Here is a 25072-nt window from a genome sequence, read left to right as displayed (position 1 = left end):
ACTATCAAATACAAAAATATTTATCCAGTACAGTGAACGCCATAAGAGGAAAAAAAATCTAAATGACCCCCCCAATTTTTTTTTTAAGTGATCAAAAAGTCATCAAAATTGTATAAATAAATACCACTGATCACCTTGCAAAAAATGAGTCCTCACACAGCTCCATAGACAACTATAAAAAAGTTATAAGGGTCAGAATATGGCGATGAAAGAAACTTAATTTTTTGCAAATGTTTTCTTTTTTTAAGGTATTGAAACAAGAAAAATTATATAAATGTGATATTACTGTAATGGTACTGACCCAGAGAATGAAGAAAATATGTCAGTTTTACCATGCAGGGAACGCCGTAAAAACGAAACCCATAAAACTGTAGCAGAATTGCTTTTTTTTTTTTATTCATTACCATATGGAATTTTTTTCCCCGATTCCCACTACCATTCTATAGAATATTAAATGTGCCGTTGGAAAGCATAACTTGAACAAACAAGCCCTCATATGGCAATGTGAACGACCCGAACTTGACCTCGAACTCCACTGAAGTCAATGGGGACCCGAACTTCACAAACGATACCTACTGAAATACATAGTTAGGGCTCATGCACATTTTCTTTCCATGTCCGTTCTATGTTTTTTTGCGGACCGTATGCGGAACCATTCACTTCAATGAGTCCGCAAAAAAAACTTAAGTTACTCCATGTGCATTCCGTTTCCGTATGTCCGCATTACGGACTAGGATAGGACTGGTCTATTAGGGGCCAGCTGTTCCGTTCCGTAAAATATGGAATGCACACGGACATCATCCGTATTTTTTATGGATCCATTTTTTTGCGGACCACAAAATACATACGGTCGTGTGCATGAGCCCTTAGGGGGAGTTTACATCACCATTTATTTTTCTGTTCTTCTGATCCATCAGAAGAACAGAAAAAAAACGGATCCCGTGAAAAAACGGATCCCATGCATCAGCTATGAACATTTGGCACCAGTTTGAGCCATTTCCGTCAGAGATAGTTTACTTTAGACAGAAAAAAAGTCCTGCATGAAGGATAAAATATATATATACTGTATATTTGTCATAAATATGGTATATATATACAGACGTGGACAAAATTGTTGGTACCCTTTGGTCAATGAAAGAAAAAGTCACAATGGTCACAGAAATAACTTTAATCTGACAAAAGTAATAATAAATTAAAATTCTATAAATGTTAACCAATGAAAGTCAGACATTGTTTTTCAACCATGCTTCAACAGAATTATGTAAAAAAATAAACTCATGAAACAGGCATGGACAAAAATGATGGTACCCCTAACTTAATATTTTGTTGCGCAACCTTTTGAGGCAATCACTGCAATCAAACGCTTCCTGTAACTGTCAATGAGACATCTGCACCTCTCAGCAGGTATTTTGGCCCACTCCTCATGAGCAAACTGCTCCAGTTGTGTCCGGTTTGAAGGGTGCCTTTTCCAGACTGCATGTTTCAGCTCCTTCCAAAGATGCTCAATAGGATTGAGGTCAGGGCTCATAGAAGGCCACTTTAGAATAGTCCAATTTTTTCCTCTTAGCCATTCTTGGGTGTTTTTAGCGGTGTGTTTTGGGTCATTGTCCTGTTGCAAGACCCATGACCTGCGACTGAGACCAAGCTTTCTGACACTGGCTAGTACATTTCTCTCTAGAATTCCTTGATAGTCTTGAGATTTCATTGTACCCTGCACAGATTCAAGACACCCTGTGCCAGACGCAGCAAAGCAGCCCCAGAACATAACAGAGCCTCCTCCATGTTTCACAGTAGGGACAGTGTTCTTTTCTTGATATGCTTCATTTTTTCGTCTGTGAACATACAGCTGATGTGCCTTGGCAAAAACTTCGATTTTTGTCTCATCTGTCCACAGGACATTCTCCCAGAAGCTTTGTGGCTTGTCAACATGTAGTTTGGCATATTCCAGTCTTGCTTTTTTATGATTCGTTTTCAACAATGGTGTCCTCCTTGGTCGTCTCCCATGTAGTCCACTTTGGCTCAAACAACGACGGATGGTGCGATCTGACACTGATGTTCCTTGAGCATGAAGTTCACCTTGAATCTCTTTAGAAGTCTTTCTAGGCTCTTTTGTTACCATTCGGATTATCCGTCTCTTAGATTTGTCATCAATTTTCCTCCTGCGGCCACGTCCAGGGAGGTTGGCTACAGTCCCATGGATCTTAAACTTATGAATAATATGTGCAACTGTACTCACAGGAACATCTAGTTGCTTGGAGATGGTCTTATAGCCTTTACCTTTAACATGCTTGTCTATAATTTTCTTTCTGATCTCTTGAGACAGCTCTTTCCTTTGCTTCCTCTGGTCCATGTCGAGTGTGGTACACACCATATCACCAAACAACACAGTGATTACCTGGAGCCATATATATAGGCCCAATGGCTGATTACAAGGTTGTAGACACCTGTGATGCTAATTAGTGGACACACCTTGAATTAACATGTCCCTTTGGTCACATTATGTTCTGTGTTTTCTAGGGGTACCATCATTTTTGTCCATGCCTGTTTCATGAGTTTATTTTTTTACATAATTCTGTTGAAGCATGGTTGAAAAACAATGTCTGACTTTCATTGGTTAACATTTATAGAATTTTAATTTATTATTACTTTTGTCAGATTAAAGTTATTTCTGTGACCATTGTGACTTTTTCTTTCATTGACCAAAGGGTACCAACAATTTTGTCCACGTCTGTATATTTAAGACATGTATTTGGTCTACATTTGCCCTGTCTGATTTATGTCCATTTTCTCATAAAAACTGTTCCTGTATGATTACTGTCTACTGCCGCTATGAAATTGCCGTACCCCACAGTGACTTCTAAGGAGTAGAAATATGTTCTATCAACCAACTTAATATGGGTTCGGTTTGGTTGATTATTTTTCTCTTCTGATACATATAAAAAGTAACTACAAAGTAGACACGAAATATACGAAAAGGTTCTAGTAAAATAAAAATAAATGAGCGAGAAAAAAGCTGAAGAACAGACGTCACTGGCACATGGCAATTTTGTGTTTTCTTAGCTTGGAAAAACATCTCTAAAGCTAATGAAAAAAGCGATGTGTCTCTGGGCCTTCATGTGCCCAGAAGACTCTGGGGAAAATGGAACTCAACACAAGATGAGTGGACTTCATCCTTACGTAATGAAATGTATTCTGGGTAAGAAAAAAAAAAAAGGAAGAAAGAAAGAAAAGATTAAAAGCCATTGGAGTAATGTCACAATAAATATTATTTTGGGGTCATTCATTAGGGCGGCATTTTAGACGCCGGTCTTTAGAACCCTGCGCTGGCGCTTGATGCGCCTAAGTTATGTAGAGGCACTGGCCGTGTAACTTGCTTTAATCTACACCAGCTCCCTTGCTGGTGTATATTCAAGTCATTTACTATGCCAAAAACAGGCGTAGAAAATGATAAATGAGATGGGCGGCTGGCTCACCCCCAGCGCGCCTCTTTTTTCCTCCACCTCGAAAAAGTGGTGTGAGCAGGGAAAAGTCGCAGATTCGGCCTCAAATCCCTATATACAGTCCTGATCAAAAATTTAAGACCACTTGAAAAATGGCAAAAAATCCTATTTAGCATGGCTGGATCTTAACAAGGTTCCAAGTACAGCTTCAACATGCAACAAGAAGAAATGGGAGTGAGACAAAACATTTTTTGGGCATTCAATTTAATGAAAACAACGAATAAACTGAAACAGGCTGTTTTTCAGCTGATCAAAAGTTTAGGACCACACCTCCCCAAAAAAATATAAACCCCCCAAAACAGAAATCCAACTTCCAAACATGAACTCAGTAATGAGTAGCTCCGCCGTTATTGTTTATCACTTCAAAAATTTGTTTCGGCATGCTTGATGCAAGCGTTTCCATGAGGTGACTGGGAACATTTCTCCAAGTGGTGAAGACGGCCGCACGAAGGCCTTCTACTGTCTGGAACTGTTGTCCATTTTTGTAAACTTCCCTTGCCATCCATCCCCAAAGGTTCTCAATTGGATTTAGATCAGGGAAACACGCAGGATGGGCCAAAAGAGTGATGTTATTCTCCTGGAAGAAGTCCCTTGTCCTGCGGGCATTGTGTACTGTAGCGTTGTCCTGTTGAAAAAACCAGTCGTTACCACACAGACGAGGGCCCTCAGTCATGAGGAATGCTCTCTGCAACATCTGAACATAGCCAGCGGCTGTTTGACGCCACTGCACTTCCTGAAGGTCCATTGTTCCACTGAAGGAAAAAGCACCCCAGACCATTATGGTGCCCCCTCCACCCTGGCGAGTAGAAAACATCTCAGGTGGAATCTGCTTGTCATGCCAATGCAAAATTCTCATCAGAGAATGTCCCATGTTTGGTGCTCTCTTGCAAAGTCCAAACGAGCAGTTCTGTGGCGTTCAAGGAGACGAGGTCTTTGAAGACGTTTTTTGTTTTTGAAGCCCTTCAGTCTCAGATGCCGTCTGATGGTTATGGGGCTGCAGTCAGCACCAGTAAAGGCCTAAATTTGGGTCGAGGATCGTCCAGTGTCTTGACGGACAGCCAATTGGATCCTCCTGCTCAGTGCTGATGAAATTTTTTGGGGTCTTCCACTTGACTTTTTTGTTCCATAACCCTCAGGATCATTTAAGAAATTCCAAATGACTGTCTTACTGCGTCCCACCTCAGCAGTGATGGCGCGCTGTGAGAGACCCTGCTTATGCAGTTCAACAACCCGACCACATTCAAAAAGGGAGAGTTTTTTTGCCTTTGCCATCACAACGTGTGACTACAATTTTTTTTTTGTCTCACTCTAATTTCTTCATTTTGCATGTTGAAGCTCTACTTGGAACCTTGTTAAGATCCAGCCATGTAAAATATGATTTTTTGCCATTTTTCAAGTAGTCTTAAACTTTTGATCAGGACTGTATATATCATTCATTTCTAACCTTTCCTAGTTTATTTGGTGGTGTTTTATGAATTCTATTTTGCTATTGTGTAAATGCTATTGTGTAAATGCTCATTGTTCCTTTTTTTCATGTCATAGTCCCAATATATTATCTAACGTACTCCTGCCAGGGTTGGACTGGAGTTTCTTGGGCCCACCAGAGGAAATTATTCCTGGGGCCCAACCTCCATGTCATTAATGAAGTCTAATAGGTTTTGATTCATCAGCACTATAATTATTGAGGGCATAATGGGGGTACATTATATAAATTGAGGGCACTGGGGGGCCATTACTTATACTAGGGGGCACTATATGGACCATTCTTTATACTTGGGGGCACTATGGGGCCAATCTTTAAACTGTGGGGCATTGTAGGGGCTATTGGATGCCCAGGGTGCACTATGGAGGACATTATATATACTGAGGGCGCTGCAGGGGTTGGGATTAAAAAAAAGGCAATGAAATTCATCCATTTTTAAAGCTCATTAAAAACTATTGCAAAACGGTCATGAAAAATGACAAAAGACATGGTGGTCTACCTAGGGAGAGGCCTAAGCACTCACAAAGCTCCTTGGCTTTTCAAACAGCAGATCAGCCGGGGTGTTGGGAGTCGAGTGGGTTGAGAATAGGGAATCAATATGAAAATCCCTGAAAACCCCTTTAAGGAGGAAGGTGAGCAGGGAGGGGTGCTTTTGGCAGCGTATATAGACGATATTGCAGGGAAGATGTATTCAGAAGGGGATGCAGAGAGACCTTGTTGCTTTGAGACATAAATGGGGTCAGGTGAGAGAGACCACCAGTTTTGTGATTACATTGGGAGCAAGTGGGTTAATAGGATGCCAGATTGAACAGCGTTATCAGTTGGCGAGGCAAAAACCAAGGCCTAAATGTCGTTCACTGCTGGGATTGTGTAGCTACAAAGGAACATATTCTATGGATGTTTCACAGGTGACAGTTCAAGTCCTTAGTGGGAGATTGGATGTGGAGAATGAAAGAAAGGGCAGACCTGGAGATGACCCGCCAGCAACAAGCTGGGTATGTTGATGTGCTGGTGCCACTTTGTGAAAGGGCAATGTGTAGGTGTACGGAGGGCAATGACAGCGGGGAAAATGATTTGTTCTCTGTAAGGCTTTCCTTAGAGATCTGCTAAAATATCAGAAAAAAGACATATAAAGAGTAGAAATTCTGCAGAATGACTGGACACAGCCACGGGCCGAGACAAGGGGTCGGATATGAGAAGACGTTACTGGGAGAAAGTCTACACAATTAATTGTGCCATATGGTATTCTGGTCTTTGGGATCATTATGGTGATGGTCTCTTCACTCTTATTGTAGGGTGGCACAGTGGTTAGCACCGGTGTCCTGCAGCGATGGGGTCCTAGGTGGGAATCCGACCAAGGACAACATCTGCATGGAGTTTGTATGTTTTTCCCGTGTTTGTTTGAGTTTCCTTTGGGTTATTTTGTTTGCAAAAACCAGACCCTAATGCATGTTGGGGAATGAGCACCTAGATGGCGCCACTGCTCCGCAGCTCTCCTTCTAGCCTCTAAAATTTCTGACTGCTCTGTGAGCCCCTTGAGTGAAAAAAGTGCATTACAAATGAGTATTCTTCTAATATACTAATCAAGTGTAGTATGACATGTTCTGTGACCTTCTGGTCAGTCATCAAATTCTGGCCATTTTACTAAATATTTGTCATTGGCCTCTTTTTTTAGGACATGCTGGCCACTGACTTCTTCTTTATGACATGGTGGTCATAGGCTTCTTCTTTATGACATGCTGGTCACTGGCTTCTTCTTTATGATGTGCTGGTCACTGGCTTCTTTATTCTGACATAGTGGTGATTGGCTTCTTCTTTGTGACATGGTGGTCATTGGCTTCTTCTTTATTACATGCTGGTCATTGGCTTCTTTTTTATGACATGCTGGTCACTAGTTTCTTTATTATGACATGGTGGTCATTGGCTTCTTTTTTATGACATGGTGGTCACCGGCTTCTTCTTTATGACATGGTGTTCACTGGCTTCTTCTTTATGACATGGTGGTGATTGGCTTCTTCTTTATGACATGGTGGTCACCGGCTTCTTCTCTATGACATGCTGGTCACTGGCTTCTTCTTTATGATGTGCTGGTCACTGGCTTCTTCATTATGACATGGTGGTCACTGGCTTCTTTATTGTGACATGGTGGTCATCAGCTTCTTCTTTATGACATGGTGGTCATTGGCTACTTCTTCATGACATGCTATGCATTGGCTACTGGCTTCTTCTTTAAGATATGCTGGTCACTGCTTCATCCTTACAACATGCTGGTCACTGGCTGCCTTATAACATGGTGGTCACTGGTTTCTTCTTTATGACATGCTGGTCACTGGCTTCTTAATGACATTCTGGTCGCTGGCTTCTTCATTATAACATGGTGGTCACTGGCTTCTTCTTTATGACATGCTGGTCACTGGTTTCTTTATTATGACATGGTGGTCATTGGCTTCTTTTTTATGACATGGTGGTCACCGGGTTCTTCTTTATGACATGGTGGTCATTGGCTTCTTCTCTATGACAGGCTGGTCATTGGCTTCTTCTTTGTGACATGCTGGTCACTGGCTTCTTAATGACATGCTGGTCACTGGCTTCTTCTTTATGATGTGCTGGTCACTGACTTCTTCATTATGATGTGCTGGTCACTGGCTTCTTCATTATGACATGGTGGTCACTGGCTTCTTCTTTATGAAGTGCTGGTCACTGGCTACCATTATGACATGGTGGTCACTGGATTATTCTGTATGACATGCTGGTCACTGGTTTCTTTATTATGACATGGTGGTCATTGGCTTCTTTTTATGACATGCTAGTCATTGGCTTCTTCTCTATGACATGCTGGTCACTGGCTTCTTCTCTATGACATGCTGGTCACTGGCTTCTTCTCTATGACATGCTGGTCACTGGCTTCTTCTTTATGATGTGCTGGTCACTGGCTTCTTCTTTATGGCTTGGTGGTCATTGGCTTTTTCTTTATGACATGCTGGTCACTGCTTCATCCTTATAACATGCTGGTCACTGGCTGCCTATGATTAGACACAAATAAGATGTCAGTAGTATGCACACAGTGTTCCTCCATCTTTGCTGTAACGTTTTGGATTATACATGAATAGCTTGTAGCCTGGGGCTGCATTATGTTCCACTGTATCCAACGAGCTAATGATATAGGAGACCTCAGAGCTCTACAAGGGGGTAATAATAAATCTAATATACTCCAGTCAGATCATCTACATTACTGTAATTGGGCAGAGATAGAACCTCAGCTGGATATTATACTAGAAAATTACCAGAAGAATAATAAGTGATACGGTATACTCCAGGCATTCAATAGATGTCATAATTAGATGGATATCGGATCTCGGCTGGTATTGACCGGTAAAGATTGCCATCATGTAGAATGGTCTGCACAGGTCATGCTCAATCAATACTCTTTAATAATCTCAATATTAGCTCAATTCCATCCACCTCTAGCTGCCATGAAGGGGACGCCCTCACCTCTCGCTCCAGACGCAAAGCTAATTCCAAGACTTTACCTGGATCTAATTTCATAGGTAGCTTCCATGTTTTATAATGAGGGACACACGCTGCCATGGTTCCCCTTAATTACATCATGGTGAGAATATATGTCATCTTAACTGACTGCTAATCCTGACAATTAAACATTTTCAGGCACGTGCCATGGAAAAAAAATACATCGATTGCGTTAACATCAGGTTCTTCTGCTGGTCTATTAAAACATGTCTAATTGCCTGTCTTCTTCGTTAGAGGTGAAGGCCTCCTAATTTGATCCAGTCTAGTAAAGATGAGACAGTAGTCAGTTGAGAGGCTGTGACTTCACCATCAGATCAACCAATTAACCCAAGGGTTAATATTTTACGCCACTCTGGCCAGTTACATATGTGGGTTACCATTAAAAGCAGACCCCTCTAAATGAATAATATCAGTCAATGTCTTTGATCAGGTACTATGCGTTTCAAGCCCAGGAAAATATAATACATAATAGAGTTATAGTCTCCAGATGCATAATGAAGTCCCTGGAATGACTAATACACTTTAAAGTATGTACTAGAGATGAGATGAGTGCCTGACTCAATATCTGTAGTCTGGATTATGGCTCTTGGAATACATACTGCAGCTCCTATCCAGGTATAAAAGCATGGTGCGGGTCACAAAACTTGAGCAGTTCTGGTCCAAAAGTCAGTAGGCTGCAGACCACATTTGGAAATCATGGTGCAGTTCTCGAGAATTTGCTGCTCTTAGGTAATGACCTGTCCATGGTAGCAGATTGTCCTTCAGGTGGTAGACCTGGTGACCTGGTACTTGAATGACTTGGGTTTGTGAAGTTGTTGCACTACTTTCCCAGTCGAATTATACAGTTAGGTTATTTCTTAGACTAGAGATAAGGAAATGTTTTATGATTTGGTTCGTTTCAGGTTCGTTGAATTTTTGAAAAAAATCAGTGGAGAGGGAGAGAGAGAAAGAGAGAGAGCTTATTTGCAAAGTTTGGGGGTTTTGGGAAAAAATATTCAAATTACCTTTTCTGACAAAAATGCTAAAAAAGGTTATTCTTTCTGATGGTAACTGATGTTAGATATTCACAGAAAACAAGAGGAGTTTTGCCTAGCCTAAAATAGTCATATATATTATTGGTATCCCTAATAGAAATAGTACCCAGTCAGAGGTCCCACCAAGGCCTCTCAACTAGAAAAGCTGATTTTATCTGCTCTACTGTGATAACAGGCTCCTGTCCTGAAACAGCTAGTTTCAGATTTTTCTAGTTATGCTAGGTAAGTCTGTTTTAAAGACTGGAAGGCTATGCTGTAGCTGGGAAAAACACTCAGTTTTTGTATCTATTGATTTGCTTGCATCTCCACATAATGTCTAATAATAGCAATCCAGCTGGGTAACTACCTTTTAACAGAGCTGAGCAAAGAAACTTTGCTTGGCTGTCTGAGAGGCCTTGGATGGTGTACTGCAGTGATGGCTAACCTTCGACACTCCAGCTGTGGGGAAAATACGACTCCCAGCATGCTCCATTCATTTCTATGGAGTCCTGAGAACAGCCAAGCAAGTGCACATCTCGGAAGTTGTAGTTTTACCACAGCTGGAGTGTCGGACGTTAACCATCCCAGTGGTACTGTTTCATCTTATAGAGGGTGCCGAGTATGCATAAAAAGTATCATAAACCAGTCCTCTGGGTTTCTAGAAAAAATATCTGAAAATTAGCATCGGCCAGCATCAGATAGACTTAGGAAAGCTAAATGGAATATCTTTCCCAGAAATCCAGAGGAGCATTGCCTGGTCTACAATACTCCACACATACCCTTCACCCCCACCAAGGCAATGTACATATATTGCCGAGAAACCCAGAGTAGCATAATAGGCTGTCTCTATCCTGGGGATAGTTCATCACTATCAGAGTCTCAGATAAGTGGTAGCACATATATCACACAATGATTTCAGACAAACTCTGCAATATTGCATTGAAAAAATGAGCTCTGCTACATCTGTACTTACTGGTAGTATTACCATTGGTTTCTGTATTTGGCTCTAACATTATGTATTATGGCTCTCAGTAAAGCTGTACGTTCCTGCTCCTCAATATCCACGACCAAGACCTGAGGCTGTCACATACGTGTACCTGTGTGTCTAATCTCTAATAGAAGGAAATAACACGCTCCGGAATGCTATTTGACAGTAATGAAGATAGTGTAATGTCTGGTATTTCAGCAGCCTCTGGATACGGGAGGAATGACAATCAGGAGTATTTCTGCTGCTGCAGAGTGGGCAGGACGCCGCGCTGGTGACAGCGGGACATTATCTAGAAATGAATGCTTTCTTGTCCTTTCATTTAGAGTGGACCTCCATTCATACGCTCGTCTAGATTACACCGCCGCTGGAAACACCAGGGAACCATCAACATTGTGTCTTAAATGAGTCCATTAAGATGCACCGGGCTCCGTGGAACCCAGCGAGTGCTCAGCATGATGGCACCTCTCCTGTCACACTCATGGATGTTGGCGGACACCCCGTGTATTGTCTTGTACGAGACGACTTACTGTGTAGATAATACCGGAATCTTATTACTAGATCCATTATAGCATGCTGTTTCCAAAGGCCTGGGATACTCCTGGATTATTGCCCAGGCTGATGTCAACTGGACTGGCCCTTAAAGAGGCAGAACGCCATATTTATAATATAAACTGAAAAATGCTGCGGTCATCGCGGTGCCATTGCTTGCTAGCCGCTTGTCGGTGGTGCCGGATACGCTGCCATAGTTGAAAAAAAGGCCCGTTGATCAAAACAGAGAGAATTTTTAGCATTTTTTCCAGTTATGTTATGGCGGTTGACCATTAGCAAATGGCTTGATTATAGGACAGATGAAACGAGACCTGGCTGTTTGCACATCCACAATTATGAATGGGAACATAGGAAGGTTTATAGTTTGCCCCACCTTAAGGAGGACTTCTCACCTCTCCTGACATGTCTGTTTTAGTAACTACTTGGATTCCCCCTGTAATAACAACTTAGGAGCATCTACCAGTGTCAGACTGTGCAGGGACATGCCCCCAACTGATAACACCTTCATTGCAAACTGCTAGCAATTCAATTCCTAAACTTCTAGTAGAAATAATAGAGGAACTGTACATCAAACGCATAGATGCTCCAGAACTGTTATTACATGGGGGAATAAAAGTATTAACTAAAAGAGACATATGGAAAATCCATCACGTATTACAGTAGCAGCAAAGAGGATAAGACTTTAACAAATCTGATCCCTGTGCTGCGGAAAAATATCTGTGCGTAAACTGATGTGCGCTTAGGATTTGTAGTCTGCAGCATGGCAATTCTTTCTGTGGATTTTTACCCCATGTAATCCATAGGGGGAAATCGGTCGTAAATCTTCAACAAATCCTTATTTAAAATGTGAAACTTTTCTGCGGATTTGCGGTCAAATTTGCAGCGAAGTCTGGAATGTTCCTCTGTGGAGCGGTATTACAGTTTTGGCGCATAAAGTTGTTACCATTTGTGTAATGCAATTTTCCAATTGTATGAGTTGCTCAGTTTAATGACAACAAGCAGAATTCTAGTGTGAGGAGCTGGCGTAGAAAACGTAGGATGGAAAATGGTACAACACTTCATTATACAAAGAGTACGCCGCCACTGCAGGTATGTGCACTCAAGCAGCATCAGGCCACTTTCATGCAGTCAGCCAAAACCAGGAGCGGAACCTGCCGAAAAAAAAGTATAAGAAGAAGAGTAGAAGGTATATACCGGTACTGTGTTTTTCGCTATATAAGACGCACCTTGATTTTAGAGGAGGAATTAGAAAAAATATGTTTAATCAAACCTCAGATCAGACACCCAATCTTCATCAGACCCCCAAATCAGACACCCAGTCTTCATCAGATCTCAGGTCAGACCCCCAATCTTCATCAAACCTCAATGCAGACCCCCAATCTTCATCAGACCCCCAAATCAGACACCCAGTCTTCATCAGACCTGATTAGACCCCTAACCTTCATCAGACCCCCAGTCTTCATCAAACCTCAGTGCAGATTCCCAAATCTTCATCGGACCCCCAAATCAAACCTTTAATCTTCATCAGACCTCAGACCAGACCACCAGTCTTCATCAGACCCCCAGTCTTTATCAGACCTCAGATCAGACCCCCAATCTTCATCAGACCTCAGAGAGACCCCTAACCTTTATTAGAGCCCCAAATAAGAGCCCCAGTCTTCATCAGGACTCAGATCAGACCTGCAATCTTCATCGGAACGAACTCAGATCAGACCCCTAGTCTTCATCAGACCTCAGATCAGACCCTCAAGGTACATCAGATCTCCAAATCAGATGCCCAGTCTTCATCAGATTTCAGATCAGACCCCCAAATCAGACCCTCAGTCTTCATCAGACTTCAGGTCAGACCCACAATCTTCATCAGACCTCAGATCAAACAAAAAATAAATAAAACAACAAGGAATTTGTTACAGTTACCACTGACTGCAGTGGAAGCTGTAAAATCTCTTTGCACTGATCTCGCTCTAGTGGCAGCAGCATGAAAATTCCGTGATTTCATGTTGGGAATGGAAGAAAGATTTCAGCGCTGGGAACTCCATGGAAAGTACTGTATGACACCACTATGTGATTTCTAGAGATGAGCAAATTTCATGTTATGAAATTCGTTCACGCTTCGTTTGGTGGTAAAATCAGAATTGCGTTATGGATTCTGTTACCACGGACCATAACTCACTTCTATGACGGAATGTATAACTGAATGCCTTTAGAGGCATTCTGTTATTCATTCCATCATAATAGAAGTCTATGGGCTGCAAAACGGATCCGTCCCGTTTCCGTTATGCAGGAGAGGCCTCCCCTGCATAACGGAAGCGGGACGGTTATGCATCCGTCAAGCAGGCGTTATGATGTTTTTGCTGTCTTGCCCTGCCAGAGTGTCAGACCCAGGCACTATTATATGTATAACGCATTTGAGGACAACTAATATTTACCCTCTGCTCCTGGATGCAAAACGGACTGCGCTTTATAAGAAGCCAATAGTAATTCATGGCAATGACATGTTACGTAAAGTGCCACAAAATGTCCAGGTGCCATAAAGCATCCTCAGATAGTAAGACTCGCAGTTCCCGTACCTGAGCAATGACCCGCGTTGGCTTGCCGATAATCCAGGAATGTTTATGGGGAAGTCATGGAGAGAAGTAAACTGAATACATAAGCCTCGATGAGAATTTCAACAAAAAGATTCAGTATCTGCTCCTCTCCAGAGGGCGATTTCCAAGCGAGCGGATTCAGCGTTATGTTCTTCCAATAACAGCTGTGTAACAGACAATATTTTTCTACTTGACCCGGTGAGAAATGATACCAGAGAGACGTTCCATGGCCGGGGCGAAGCCGGGAGGTTATTTCTCATACTCGGTTGTTAGATGTTTTTTTTTATCGCCTCTCTGAAAGAGATATGAATACGAATAATTCAGCTGCACGCAGCAGAAACTCGTTCCTACACACGGACTTACAAAAAGCCTGGATATGAATCATGACAAGTGGCCCGGAGTCGATGGTGCTCACAGAATATGGTTTAACATTTTGACCCCAAAAGCATTTGAAAAATCAAAGATTTATTTAAAAAGAAACTCAAACTTTTTTGCACCAAAATCAGCCAGTGCAGCAGGTTTACATTATTTATCCCTCCTAAACTGGGTCAACTGGGTCAGGAGTCAGTTTTAAAGGCTATGTACACCTTTGGTGGCAATATTTTTTTATTATTGCATTTTTATTCCTTTTGGGTGAGGAAATAATTTCTTCTGTTGGTCTTTTTTTAAAATGTTCAGCTGTTTTTGCGTTACAGGGGTTTAAAAATCAGTCTGTTTGCGGAGTATCACTTCCCAGTCCCGTCAGCCAATGGTTCATGTGAAGCCTTGGTCTCCTGACCTCATAAACACTCATTTAAGCAGAGTTTAGCTATAATGAGTGTTTTTTAGGTCAGGAGGCCAGAAATAAGGCTTCACATGAGCCATCGGCGACATTCTTCAAATAGACTAATTTTTCTATTTAAAAAAAAGCTCAACATTTTTCATAAAGACTAATTGAAAAAATGATTTTAAGCCCGGAATGAGTAAAATGCAATCATAAAAATGAAGGATTTCCATGTCCGTGGCCTTTAAAGGGAACCTGTCATCAACTTTGTGCTGCCCATACTAACAGCAGAATAAAGTAGAGACAGGTGAGATGATTTCAGCGGTCTGTCATTTAAAAGTTAAAAGTAAGTAGTTGCCGAGAACCAACATCACAATCATTGCAGACGGGGCCTGGAAGAGAGTCCTGGGCACCTGAGAAGAGTCATGGTTATTCATGAATTCCTGCTCTCCTGCCCACCTGCTGATGACTGACAGTCTAAGGCCTCATGCACACGACCGTATTTTGTTTCTGTGTCCGATCCGTTTTTTTGCGGATAGGATGCGGACCCATTCATTTCAATGGGTCCGCAAAAAACACGAACAGCACACCGTGTGCTGTCCGTATCAGTATGTCTGTTCCGTTGCTCCGCAAAAAAAATAGTGCATGTCCTATTTTTTCTACTTTGTGGACAAGGATAGGCATTATTACAATGGATCCGCAAAAAAAAACGGATGCCATACGGAACTTTTTTTGCGGATCCGCAATTTGCGGATCGCTTACGGTCGTGTGCATGTAGCCTAAAATACTGAGTTTTCTCCCTTTCTCTCTAGGAGAGAACTGCCAATCATCAGCAGACTCAGGTAGATTTGACTCTTTTCGAGGCCTGGGCTGATTATAATGCTGGTTCTCGGCAACCACTTACTTTTAGTTCATGAGTCACACACCGCTGAAATCAGCACTTCTGTCACTATTTTATGCTGCCTCATCGAGGTCAGAATAAAGTTGATGACAGGTTCCATTTAAGAGCAGAATTCACTCAGTTTCTACCAAAAACAAAGGGAAAAAAAGCCCTTAATTCACCCTTGCAATGAAAATATTGGATCTTATTTTAGCCTTGGACAGACAACAATTCCATTTCCCACATCCATATGCAAAGTGTTTTGCCTACAGCGGCGTTGCCCTGTAATGATTGTATCTGTGTCACTTGACCTGAAGGGGTTAATGACTATGGTATAAAGAAGGAGCTGCCGGAACGGATTATGCATTCCCGCTATAATAGGCTCCTCTGGGCAGGAATTAATCACGTCAACAGTTCTCCTCAGCGGGGCGTCACACCTGACTGAGGAGGCTTGAGGGTAGCCTTCTTGTTGTGATGGTGCCTGCGGCTGGCAACCACTTTCGCCACTTGAGGAATCAATCACTGCTAGCAGATAAGGGGTTAATCCAGCCTGCAAGGAAACTTATTTTATAACTCAATTCATGAAGTGCAGTTTCATTCCCCCCCACCCAAACACTATTGCAGTTGACAATCCCCTAGGTATTTTAGGCTTTTTTGATCGGTGGAGTATATTCCAAAGTCCTTGGGATGCATAGAGGTGCAATATCTCTACTTTCCCACGACTTATCGCAACATGAAGGAGTCAGTGAAGTATGATTACGTAGGTAAACTATATATTCTTTTATTTACTGGAGTCACCCTTGGGCAAATGACTCCTAAAATGTTTTACACCAGTCTCTGGTAGATCATTGTTTTCTCAAATTATGACTTCACGTAGGATCTGATGCAACCAGTATTGGTTTGATAGTCATATACAATACTTTGAGCAGAGGGGACCCAACGGTAACAATCAAAGTGGGGTCTCCTAATTGTACTGACTGGCCCCTTGACAGCCTAAGAGGAGGACATGACCCTCCAATTAGTGTCACTCTTTCCTGGCTAATGCTATGGTGCCTGTTGGAGAGTTACAAGGTCTGTTTTTGGAAGACAGCTGAGATTGGCCCACCTCTCCATTGGCCTCATAGCATCCCCATGGCTGCCACTTTGGTAAGCGCATCCTTGATCAGAGCAATAGTGGCGATTTCTGAGTGCACCTTCATACAACATGGCATCACGCAACTAATATGGTTAAGTTAGGTATGATGTGAAAGAAATGTAGCGAGTAATTAGTGGTGACATGAATTTCAGAAGTGGGCATAATGAGACATGTCCTGAATCAAGACATGTCCTGAAGATGTAGGCTCCTTGAAAAAGTGAACAAGCCATTCTTAGCCTGATAAAGGAATTGGTCCAGTGCCGAAACATGTAGTCCCTATAAAGCTTCCATTCTGGTTGAACGTTGTTTGTAGACCTCTCAGTACCAGTGGAGTCTCTACTTACCGCTTCTTGTTCATGTGAAGCTATACATGGAGTAAATTCACCCATAAACAAACTGTTATCAATGTGAAGATCCAATAGGAAAGGCTTAGAATGATGTGGTGGGTGAGCCATTCAACCAGTGTCCCAAAATCTTTGCCAAGATTGACTGATAACCAAATGGTGATGATTTGGCCATGCATGGCTTATTTTCTTCAAGCCAGCCAAACATAGTGAGGCCTTTTTCTATGATGTCTACACTTGAACCCCCATCTCGGCAAGTTCAGTTGCTTTTGGTAATGACTGGAGAAATCAAGTTAGACTTTTTTGAGTTAATCATCTTGGTCGACACTGATTGAAGATCCAATTGAAGAAAGGTTGAATTTCAATAGAAATAGAACACAAAGCTGCCTTTGAAAACGGGTCATTTCAAGGGAAGCTTCTACCTCTGGTGAAATTCAGCTCCTTATAAGCTATTTTTTTAAATCAAGGCTCCATGACAACATACCTTTACAACAGGAATCCTGGATGATGTTAGCTACTCTACCGTTTCTTCCCACCTGACGGCAGCTGGCTTCGAGCGCTGCAAACAGGAGGCTCCACATGCCTCCATCCTGCATCCGCACAATCACCCAATGTACAAGTCTGGCTAGAGCTTTAATTAGTCTCTTGCTACGCACCATGCACTGTGGATCCCAAGGAAGAAAAGAGAGACTACATATAAAAATGTGTTTGTTGCATCTCTAAAGCTGTTGGTCACAACTCAAGTAATTTTACAAGGTCAGCTTTATTTCAGAAATAGACAACAATCCATAGCCCATAACAGGAGGAACGCTCTGCCTGGAGCCACAACTCGAAACTTCTGGGCCCAATGCAAAATTTATTACGGACTCACCACCTGCCAACTCGTCAATTATAATACTAATGTCTTTTTATGTAGCAGAGGAGCTGCTGGGCCCCCTTACGTACTAGCGCTACCTTTGCATCCCCCTTTACAATGTGAGCAAGCAAGGCAACCCCTTTGATCTCTGTAGATAGAAAACTCAATCCCGCTGCCCCCAAGAAGAAATAGAATGATTACCCTGTCTTGTGCATGCCATCACAGCTGACATATTACCAGTCTAATATTGCCACAAAGTGGTGACAGGCACACAAGGTCTCATGTAGTAATGGCAGCATTATAATAGTGCCCAAAGTACTCATCACATCATATTGCAAATATATTAGACACTGCGATGTCCATCAAGCAGTTCCAACCACATCATTCTGCCAATATTTAATACATTTAGTATGCCCTTATACTCCTTTCCTTACTTATCCTGTGTCCTCTTATCCTTATACACTTATCCTTCCATTACCCCTGGTGCTATGAATTGTGGCAGAGGAGATCAGTTGCTAATTAGCTATGTAGGTATAACCAATTGGTAGAGTCTGTGGTGGCCTCAAAAATCTGCCATTGACTTCTTCTTGCCCCGTCGGTCCCAAGAAAAGATTTAGAGTAGATTAATTCCTATGGTCCTTGTTCCAGCCATTGATTGGTGTCATAGGAAGCCAGTTCCTGGAAGACGTTCATGTGGTCACGAGGAGAACATGCATACTCCATGCAGATGTTCCTCTGGATTTGAACCCAGGGCCACACAGCTGTAAAGCTCCTGATGCCTATTCCTCAGACTGTTCTGTTCTAGCTTTCATCTCCAGTGGTAAATCATTTATGCACATCTTGCACCTGATGTTAATCTGGTAGAAACTCTTTTAGTTTTCTCCACCGCGTTGCGATGAAATGCAGCACCAGAATGTGCAATTACTGTAAATCTTTTTTTAATGGAGAAAAAGATGCAACCGATTGTTTTAAGTCATAAAAAATTAACCTCTTGGAGGCTGCTGGAAAGGATTAAACAGTGGGAACTCATATTGTTAAAACGACATGCCAAGCAATGGTCTTTAATCACACCCGAGGTCATTATGGGGGGTGGGACTGAGCGAGGATACAGCCAGCGAAAACACTACGCTGATGAGGAATTAATAAGGCAGCTGTGCTAACGAGCATCGTTAATGATGATGTTGTTAAAGGGAAATACTTTGCATGTTTTTAATTACAACGATTACAGAGTTAGTACGAGCGTTCCATCACAGTCAACTCTTCCGTTAGTTTAGTTTATTGGTTCGTCGGTAGGTTAACACCAAGTGTCTTTATTTTTATTTCTGATTTCTCATCCTCTCAGACTTTAAAGTGGTAGAGCTTAGAGAAAAGGAAGTAAAATGTAGACAGATTTGAAAGATCTGGCAACAGAATTGTGCTTTTAGGCTCGATCAGATAAGTTGACCACCTTTTTCTTCCTTTTTGGACTTTTAGTTCTTTCCCATTAGAAGTGGGAGGTGAGAAAGTACCTTTACATAATAAGGAACATCTTTTGGTGGTAAGGATGGGAGGCCACCATCCTATATCTACCATACTTACATTACTGTTGGTGGATCTATAAACATTTTTGAGATATCTCACTCATCCCTTTCACCTTAGCCTCCATATTTAGATGTTAATTGCTAGACAAAATATCTTTCATTTGGCAATTATTTAATGTCAACAGCGGTGGGGTGTATTCCCTCTGAGATGTATAGAAAGCACAGCCGAATCTGTCATTTTTGTTGGACATTATGGACTGATAAAGCATAAAGTCAAAATCATTTTGTATACGCTTCCTCCTTAGATTGGCATGAGACTTTGATAGGGAAGATTGTGGTTGGTACTTTCCTAAATAAGACCAGGACAGTGATGCCCAAACCCTCCACTCATGGTCACCTCTATGATTAAAGAGGTTGTCTCATGAAGAGGATGCAAGTTCATATGCCTTGTTTGGACATATGGACTTAATAGAGTGGGATGTCCCCAGTTGAGGACTCTGAGCCAGGTCAGATTGCTGCTCTGTATGGGCAGTCCCCATTATGGAGGACTCGAAGCATCCTTTTATTATTGTACATGGTGTTGCATTTTATCTGAAGGCCACCATGTAATATTGAACTTTCCTGCAGTGGCTGATTGCAGTGACCCACTGGTTCACTGCTAAAGAGTTAATGCTAAAGTTCACTGCTAAAGGGTTAATGCTGTGGTTTATTGCTAAAGGGTTAATGTCATGGTTCATTGCTAAAAGACATTGCTGAGACAATAGTTTTACTGCATGTGGTTAGGGTTAATTGCTTATGGCACCTGCCCCACTGAGATGGACTGGCCATTTAATCTAGGACTGTACCCCGCAACTGGGCATTGCAGAGAATTATTGAGAGTTTGCACACCTTTAGTCATTTCGGAAGATTGCATGATATACCTAGAGAGAGACATAGAGGTCTGTCATATTGCCAATCCCTTATGTAAAGCCTTTTTAGGAAGTGTCTGCCTTGGGAAATATTTCAGGATTTGCCTACTGCTGGTGCTTATACTGCAGCCCCCATCATATATACAGTAGAGAGATATTTTCTTTTATTATAACAAAACTGGCCTGGTCATTGCTTCCACCCTCCTCTGGCCCTCCTCCAATTCTCCATCCTTGCACCCTAACATCAAAGTCACTCCAGCCACCACCAGGCAGGAGATCCCAAAGTCCAGGATGTGCCCCGAGAAGAATGGTTGTGCCCCTCTGACTGTTCATGTGGCCCGGGAGAGTGTTGGAGAAGGGATTAACCACTGTGAGGACTATGACCACCCTTATTGCCTCTGCCACCGCTCTTATCCTCCTCTCCACCCCTACACCTCAACCGTGGGCCAGGGTGCTACACAATACCCAGCTGGGCACAGCTTCCCTGATAAAATTCAGCTTTTTGCTAGAGTTACCAGAAGCAGGACCTGGGCCAATCAGCTGATAACCAAAGCACTTTTTCAAAAGGGTTGACTCTGATGAGACAATCCCTTTAAGACTGTTCTAAAGAGATAATCCTGGGGTTTCACATACTTTGTCACTTCTTATTTTGCATGCTACATAGGAGTTTTATCTGATAAAACAACAGCCCTTTATCTATTACTTACCATGTGTTGCTGCCAGAGCCCAGGAGGTTATCACACATATTCCTCGTCCACCATTTCTCTATATATAGTTCCCTTCCGCTATATAATTAACGCAGCTCAGGGGGGATCTGAACCCTGTCCCTCAGTAACTCCAGTCTGTAATGAGTAATTAATGACTCTGTTACCATGAATTAATGTGATCTGACTCGACTTTACATGGAGATTACCTGTATGTATGTATGGTGCCTGCACCCTGTGCAATATGTTGTATGTAATGTAGTTCTAATAGACTACAATGTTCTTGTGAAAGTCAATAGAGAGCAGGGGCGTAACTACCATAGCAGCAGACCATGCAGCTGTTATGGGGCCCAGGGCAAGAGGGGGCCCAGTTCGGATCATCTCCTCTTCTACTGGGGGTGAAAACTTGGCCATGACTCTACTGTTCAATAGAACTACTTTTAGCACACAAGGCAGTAGAAAATAAGCCACAAGGACCATTGAAAGGGGTTTAGGTGGAAATCCTTCTGTCCTGTTTGAGGGCCTGGTTTGATTCTTGCTATGGGGCCCTTACTTCTCTTTGTACGCCACTGATAGAGAGGTAGCTCTATGCAACGGAAAAGCCAATGTGCAGATGAACACAGGTAGATATATCCACACCGCCGACAAGACATTCTTCTGTTATCTGTAGGAGGCCACTGAGAGAATGTGGAATCCTGGACATTAAGGCCGCGTTCAGACCTGAGCGTACTGACCTGAGCGCTGTGTATGCCCGATTCTCCGGTGTCTCACATACGTGGCTCCGGTAGTATGGGGACGCCCATTGTCGCGCGTTCCCGGAAGTCTATAAACGGGAACGCGCGACAAGACGCCCCAAAGAAGCTCCTGAACTTAGTGGGGCGTCGGGCATTTTACAGCGTGATCGTACGCGCTTTAAAACGCCCAGGTGAGAACCATGCCGATAGGGAAGCATTGGTTTCTCCTTGTTGAGCGTTTTACAGCGCGTAGGAACGCACTGTAAAACGCTCAGGTATGAACCCAGCCTAAGGAGGGATCTTCATGGTAATATTTACATCTTTATGTGCCGTTTTTAGTAGGACATTTTCCCTCTCTTTGTATCATTATCAACTCAACCCCCCAACAGACCTATCTATCACAATCAATGGATGCACACTCTCCCCGGTCAACCAAGTCCGCTGCCTTGGAATGACCTTGGATTCTGCCCTCTCCTTCCGACCGCACATCCAAGCCCATTCCACCACCTGCCACCTCCAACTCAAAAATATCTCCTGCATCTGCGCTTTCCTTAAAGAGGACCTTTCACCAGAATTAAACTTCTAAAGTAACTATACAGGCATGTAGAGCGGCGCCCAGGGACCCCCCTGCACTTACTGTTATACCTGGGCGCCGCTCCGTTCTCCCATAATTGCCTCCGGTATCTTTACAGTTAGGCTCCACCCAGGGGAACCTGCCGGCGCCTCCTTCTCCCATGCTGCAGCGCTGGCCAACACAGCGCTCAGCTCATAGCCTGAGAGGCTTTTTTCTCTCTCAGGCTATGAGCTGAGCGCTGTGATTGGCCAGCGCTACAGCATGGGAGAATGAGCCGACGGCAGGTTCCCCTGGGTGGAGCCTAACTGTAAAGATACCGGAGGCAATAACGGGAGAACGGAGCGGCGCCCAGGTATAACAGTAAGTGCAGGTCGGTCCCTGGGCGCCGCTCTACATGCCTGCATAGTTACTTTAGAAGTTTAATTCTGGTGAAAGGTCCTCTTTAACTTTGAATCTGCGAAAATGCTTGTACATGCCCTCATGATTTCCCGCCAAGACTACTGCAACACTCTCCTCTGTGGCCTTCCATCTAGCACTCTTGCGCCCCTCCAATCTATCCTCAACTCTGCTGCCCGACTAATACACCTCTCACCCTGTTACTTCTCTGCCTGTCCCCTCTGCCAATCCCTTCACTGGCTCCCCATTGCCCAGCGAATTCAGTTAAAAATACTAACAAATACATACAAGGCCGTCCACAACCTGTCCCCTCCCTACACCTCTGAGCTACTTTCCCGATACACCCCCACACGCACTCTCCGATCCTCACAAGACCTCCTTCTCTCCTCTCCTCTTATCGACTCTTCCCACAATCGCCTCCAAGATTTCTCCCGTGCATCCCCCATACTCTGGAACTCATTACCCCAACATATCAGACTCTCACCTACAGTGGAAACCTTCAAAAGAAACCTGAAAACTCACCTCTTCAGACAAGCCTACAACCAGTGACCCTGCTGCCTCTATACTGCCATGACCAACTTAACCCATACCTACTGTGTCCCTCTCCCATACCATGTAGATTGTAAGCCCTCACGGGCAGGGCCCTCTCTCCTTCTGTAGCTCGTCTTGTTTATGCTTAGTGCAATTGTCTGTATTATATATGTATACCTCTTCTCATATGTACAGCGCTATGGAATGAATGGCGCTTTAATAATAAATAATAATAATTATCGCCAGGCAGATATTTTATCTACCTAGTGATACGGCCACATTGAATAGTTATGGGACCAATGGTGACCCTGGATTGGAGGAAGTTTGGGTTTAGCCTTCGCAACAAGGGACTATTGGTGGTTAGGAGGGACATGTAATGGATGTTTTGCGGAATGGACATGCTAACATGTGGAATGCACACATAGTCATTTCAGTTTTTTTTTGCGGACCCATTGAAATGAATGATTCCGCATACGGACCTGTAAAAAAGCATAATGGAAACAGAAAAAAATACATTCGTATGCCACCTCTTTCAGACCATCCCTGTAAGGAACAGTCTTTCTGTGATTTATTTTCATCTCCCTTATATCTAATGCATATCGGCCCTCTTCTTTGAGAGGGTATATAAAACCATATAAAAGCAATTTTGGGTTTCATTGGATTTGGTCATACATAGTGATAGGCTCTGTAATTTGTAGGACTCTTCCTTATAGAAAAGCATAGTTGACTACACCGGTCTATGCAGTAAAAAAAAAAAAAAAAAAGCTATGCCGACATATCAATACGTGTGGTTAAAGGGCAATGGGGGAGATTTATCAAACTGGTATAAAGTAGAACTGGCCTAGTTGCCCATAGCAACCAATCAGATTCCACCTTTCATTTTTCACAGCTCCTTTGGAAAATGAAAGGTGGAATCTGATTGGTTGCTTCGGGCAACTAGGCCAGTTCTACTTTACACCGGTTTGATAAATCTCCCCCAATGTTTTTGGCATACGCTCCACCGAGCCCTGTGGATATGTTTGGTGTATGTGCCTTACAGGCACAGTGTGAATATATCCTTAGATTTGTTGGGTTATTCATTAGAACTCAATCATCCTTCCTCCTCTTTTTCAGACATGGGGAACTTTGAAGACGGGGACACCTCCTTGGCCGTATCTCATGGTGATGCAGCTATGATCACTGCCCCGAGCATCGCCAGTTTTCCCCAGCCGCAAGTGACGTGGTTCAGAGACGGAAGAAAGATCCCTCCAAGCAATCGCATGTAAGTCTATTGAAAATGGTGTGAGGCTGGGGTTATCCAGCGCCAATCAACGCTTTATTTTATTTCCGTATTGAGACTAGAGCGGCCCAACAGGGTCCTAGAGCCTGCCTTCAGCTTTTTCCCCAATGAGTTTCCCCTTTCCTCTAAGGCTACTTTCACACTAGCATTTTTGCTGGATCCGGCAGGGTTCAGCAAAAACGCTTCCGTTACTGAGAATACAACCGTCTGCATCCGTTATGAACGGATCTGGTTGTATTATCTTTAACATAGCCAAGACGGATCCGTCATGAACACAATTAATAGTCAATGAGGGACTAATCTGTTTTCTATTGTGTCAGTAGGGCAGATCCGGGCATTTAACCGCTTAATAGCGACCAAGGTATTTAACCAGTGACTGAGGGAGAGTACTCCCTCTGTTTCCCCTTGGCACCCCACCAACGGGGTGCTGATGTCTGTGCAAGGCAGCCTGGGACCTAATGCCTGCAGTGTTTCCCATCAGGCTGCAGCTCTCTGGCTCACCCTGGTGGTGACCGTTAGTATAGCACTGACAGTATAATGCATTGTATAGCATAAGCTGTAAAATGCATTATAGAAACAATCAAAAGATCGCCTTTTGGGTTAAAAAAAAGATTTAAAAAATATCCAGGTCAAGCCCTCACAATGTTCTGGGTCTTGGGATGCAACAATGCAAAAACAATTATTATTTTTATTTTTTTAAGAAAATTTAGCAAAATTAGTAAAACATAAAAACAAAAACTATATGTATTTAATATCGCTGTTGTCGTATTGACCCAGAGAGTAAGGTTATTGTGGGTTT

At 42.8% G+C, this 25072-nt stretch overlaps 1 protein-coding gene across 2 annotated transcripts in view; it reads left to right on the top strand.

The window, feature by feature from the left end:
- SDK2 (sidekick cell adhesion molecule 2) overlaps positions 1–25072 on the top strand; it is a 601666-nt gene that overhangs the window by 452309 nt on the left and 124285 nt on the right. For both annotated transcript variants that reach the window (XM_044299247.1, XM_044299246.1), the window contains exon 4: positions 24108–24255. In XM_044299247.1, coding sequence (XP_044155182.1) covers positions 24108–24255 — 148 coding nt within the window. The remainder of the gene's footprint in view (positions 1–24107; positions 24256–25072) is intronic.

The sequence above is a fragment of the Bufo gargarizans genome, chromosome 6 (assembly GCF_014858855.1).
Source record: "Bufo gargarizans isolate SCDJY-AF-19 chromosome 6, ASM1485885v1, whole genome shotgun sequence".
In the NCBI taxonomy this organism is placed as follows: domain Eukaryota; kingdom Metazoa; phylum Chordata; class Amphibia; order Anura; family Bufonidae; genus Bufo; species Bufo gargarizans.
This window is presented reverse-complemented; position numbering and strand designations above follow the sequence as displayed.